Source organism: Phytophthora infestans, genomic scaffold, assembly GCF_000142945.1.
Source record: "Phytophthora infestans T30-4 supercont1.23 genomic scaffold, whole genome shotgun sequence".
Classification (NCBI taxonomy): Eukaryota; Oomycota; class Peronosporomycetes; order Peronosporales; family Peronosporaceae; genus Phytophthora; species Phytophthora infestans.
In genome coordinates, this window is record NW_003303736.1 from 2,057,514 (window position 1) to 2,061,449 (window position 3,936).

Consider the following 3,936-nt stretch of genomic DNA (forward strand, 5'->3'; position numbering starts at 1 on the left):
CCACTTACTTACACATTGGTTTTGTAAGAAGATATGGGGAGATGCCGCCCACATTATAGAAAAGAGACATACTATAGCCCACAACTGCGACGAAATGAAGAAAAATGATTATACTGGGGATACCTTTAGGTACGGACAGCCCTCACCGGGTTAATTGCGCGGTACTGCGTAGCTAGTCTATTTGTTATCTCGCTCAACATTCGGCTTGCATTCCAATGTTGAATAGTCGGGTGAAAGGTATATATATACGATACATTCGCATAACAAGGATCGACCATGATGCCGGCTAGGCTCGGAGTTACATGTGTAGTCTACACACAGTATAGCCAAGCCTGGAGAAAAATTGGCTTATGAAAGGTGGAGTTCTATTTTAAAAAAAAAGTGTTTATTATTAACGGCAGTGATGGGTTCAAATGAAGAAGACAACACTATGCAATATGTACTGGAGTAAGCCATCACGTAGCAGTTGGAATACAATACCTGGCAGAGCCTGCGCAACCATGTCAGCCTGCTTCAAAACCAAAAACGTCTCGAAGTTGACGGGGGTTAAGCGGTCTCGGATCGAGCGCAGACACTCCACTACGACCCGAGGGCGGTTAGAGGTAAGTTGAACAGGTAGTTGGTTTGGTGTGAGGGCTTCTGTACGAATTGCAGTATCGTGCGCTCCAACAGTATTGCAGTATTGTAAATGCTAGCAGTATGGCATGTATTGATCAATGCCAAAACTTAAAATACATTTCTACCCATCACTAAATGTAATAACGGAATCCAGTTATACTTTACTTAATGGCGTTTCAGCGATGTTTGTTTTTTCACTCGCATCTATTCGCCGCTGGCTACGTGGAAAATAATGGTATCTCCAGCTAAGTCGAAGACGATCTAGCTGTTTGTCAGAACTCCGGCAATTTTGGTCTGCTGCTTGAAATGCCCAAGTGTCAGCTTTAATTTAAGACAATCAAATTCCTTCACGACAAATATTAGAAGACAAGTGTAGAGAAACGGACCGGCAGTACAAGCAGCCCTGGTGGGCATGTAAAAAGTCGGTAAGTAACGCTCAGTTATCATGCAAATATTTACATTTTGGTTTGCATAACCAAATGTGAATCTATAATTTAAACCGAATCGTCACTTAAAAGGAACAGCAGGGGGGGGGGGGGTACAGGAGGCTTGAGCTCGCCATAGAGAATGCTGCTGACCGATTCGGAAATACTTAAAGTTTATCGGTTTGGAAATCTGTAGCTTAGCACAAGACACAGAAGCAGTGGGAATTAATTTATTTAACCGAACTTCTTCTCTGTTTTAATATTGTGTTATCCCATTGGCATTTTCCAAAGCGCTTCGAGCTCCCACAGTCATTAATTATCTACCGAATTCCTCGATGAGTTGGCCCCCCGTGGTACATCAGCAAAGGGGGCCAACCCATCGATGAAGACCCTTTAGACACACATGCATATCATTGGTTAAAACTGCACGGATCTTCTGGCGGGCGCTCGCCGCCAGCCATTGCAAGTTTCGATGGTTCGCGCACGCATGTCGTGGCTTGTCAACTCGTGGGAATCGATTCCAAGTGAGTCAACTGTGAAAACGTTTGCTTCAATTGGTTATGGAGTACAACAGACAGATAGTGGGCTCAATCAAGACGACCAGCAAGGGCAAAGTGTACCTGGCGAAGAAGGAGAAGACGAAGAGATAGATTTATCAGATTTAGTGCTGCATGTTAGGCTCTAAAATGCTCTTCCACGTCCGCTAGCATCAAACAACAAACAATCCCCTTGTTGCGCTCAGTTCGACGGCGTTTCTGGCTGTTGTCAGACTTTCGTAGGTCCTCGACGACTGTAGCCATTTTGTTTTCGTATGCAGCGCTCAATCGTAGCAGCCGGCGGGGTAAATACCCTTCATGACATGCTTGCGATCCCGAACGAATGACGTACGCCTTCAGCACATACTCAACTTCCCCTCCCTCCGCCGTGATAACCTCCCCTCTGAATACGAGGACATCATCAACCTTCAAGTACTGGCCGCAAACATCGTGCGTAGCGCAGCTTCTCCCTCCATCGCCATCGTCACATCCGACAACATCTACACCGGGTATCAACGACGCTGGCGCTCGCTCCTGTGTAGCATTGCAGGTCATCAGAACACGACATCGAAGAATGCCATAAAGATTCTTACCATGCTCTTCCTACCAGTGTCGGCTGCAAGTCTGTGATTGGACGTTAGGAGGAGGTCTCTTCAAATGTTGCCCATCATTTAGTATAGGAAACCCGGGTGAGGGGGCAACTCTTCGGTGAAATTTGAGGGGGCCAACACATCGACGAATTCGGTAGAGTAAACGTTGAGTCTGAATGACCGAAGTGTACACGCAAATGGCTAGCAGCAGCGCCCCTCCCATCTTTAAAATTTATGGGTGTCACGAGGATCCTGCCAGACTCAGGGCATGATATAATACCATTATTATGAGTATTTTACTTGTAGAATAATTGATTATTGCCTAAAAGGCGTTATTTTATTATTATTGCAACTTTTTAAACCGAAACTAGAAAAAATGTATTGCAATAAAAAAGCGTTTTCGACAAAGTTATTTAATATTGAAATCTCGATATCATAGTCATTACGAGCGAATTTTTCAGCAGTATAATATTTTCCATGGGCTGGAATAAGTCACGGAATGTAAAGGGCTCATAAAAAAATAAATATAATATTTTAGTTATGTATTGTTTTGACGGAAAAATAAATTATTGGGTAGGAAAGGTCTCCGTTCAATTTACAATTTCCCCGTAATAATTATACTAATCTTTTTATAAATGAAACGTGGCAGCAGCAAGCTGGAGGTCGAGCCACCAATAACTTGTTCATACGAGAGCAAGTAAAGACATCTACCACTATGTGAAAATTAAGCAACCCAGATAAAATGTTCACAATCTGCAGCCCAGGGTAGGCCCAGAACCTGATAAATCTATATCTTAAATATATCAGATTCCGTGTCGAATACAGTTAATAGGAGGTCATGTACTTTTCTGTACAAAAACCTATACAGACAACGACGGTGGAATCCGCCAAACCCTAAAAAAACCTCCATCTTAAGTAGATGTTTCAAACTCTAGTATATATATATTAGCCAATGACATTGTTTGAAAAGTTTGGTTGGATGCTACAAGCTCGTCGCGTCCACACCATGCACTAGGAAATCAGTTCGACAATGGCCCCCCAGCACTCGTACAATATACGCATCAAACGCGAAGCCATCGCAGCCGCCGAAGCTAGGCGAGAGGGCTGCGTCATAGGAGCTTGACATTCCTCGGCGCACTCTTCGGGACTAGGTGGATGACAAGCAGTATTTAGGAGCTCGAGGGGCCACAAACAAGCAGGACGGTCAAGACCAAGGTGCACGGAGCATTATTCCCTTCACACACGATTTGGTCACGTTCATGAAAGATGTCAGAAGAGAAGAGCAGGTAAAACCTAGTGATTGATCGTTTCTTTTAATTTTGACTGACGTCTAATATGTATATTTTCCTGGGCTAGTATTTGTGTACAAGTTTGGTGATATAATACATGAAGTGCCATCAGGCGCAATGGTTAAAGGGTTATTTGGCCGGAAAGGACAGTTTCGATAAGGGACTAACATCTCTAATGAAGTTATGCCAGCGTTTCGCAAAGCGGTAAAGTTTTTATCCTAAGCTGGTAGCTTGACATCAGTATGAATTTATTCGAATCTGTTTAGTCATCGATTTACATGTCAGACACCTCAATATACCAAGAAAAACACAGAGGCCATGCAAGAAATCCACTGGCAGTTTGCCGTGAAGTTTTGGAAAAATTATGGGTCTTTTTCAGCGTCGTGAATTTATAATGTTGACGAGACGGCTGTCTATTACGACATGCCGTCTCTTAGAGATGGGCTTTAAAAGGGCGAAAGGGGTCAGCGAAGGTGAA

At 43.5% G+C, this 3,936-nt stretch overlaps 1 protein-coding gene across 1 annotated transcript; it reads left to right on the plus strand.

The window, feature by feature from the left end:
* Positions 1-500: 500 nt before the first annotated feature.
* Positions 501-1,693, plus strand: PITG_11488 (uncharacterized protein; the record flags this gene model as incomplete). Its single annotated transcript, XM_002901012.1, has 3 exons — positions 501-602; positions 982-1,043; positions 1,618-1,693. The coding sequence occupies 3 exons, from the start codon at positions 501-503 to the stop codon at positions 1,691-1,693; spliced, it is 240 nt and encodes a 79-aa protein (XP_002901058.1).
* Positions 1,694-3,936: the final 2,243 nt, after the last annotated feature.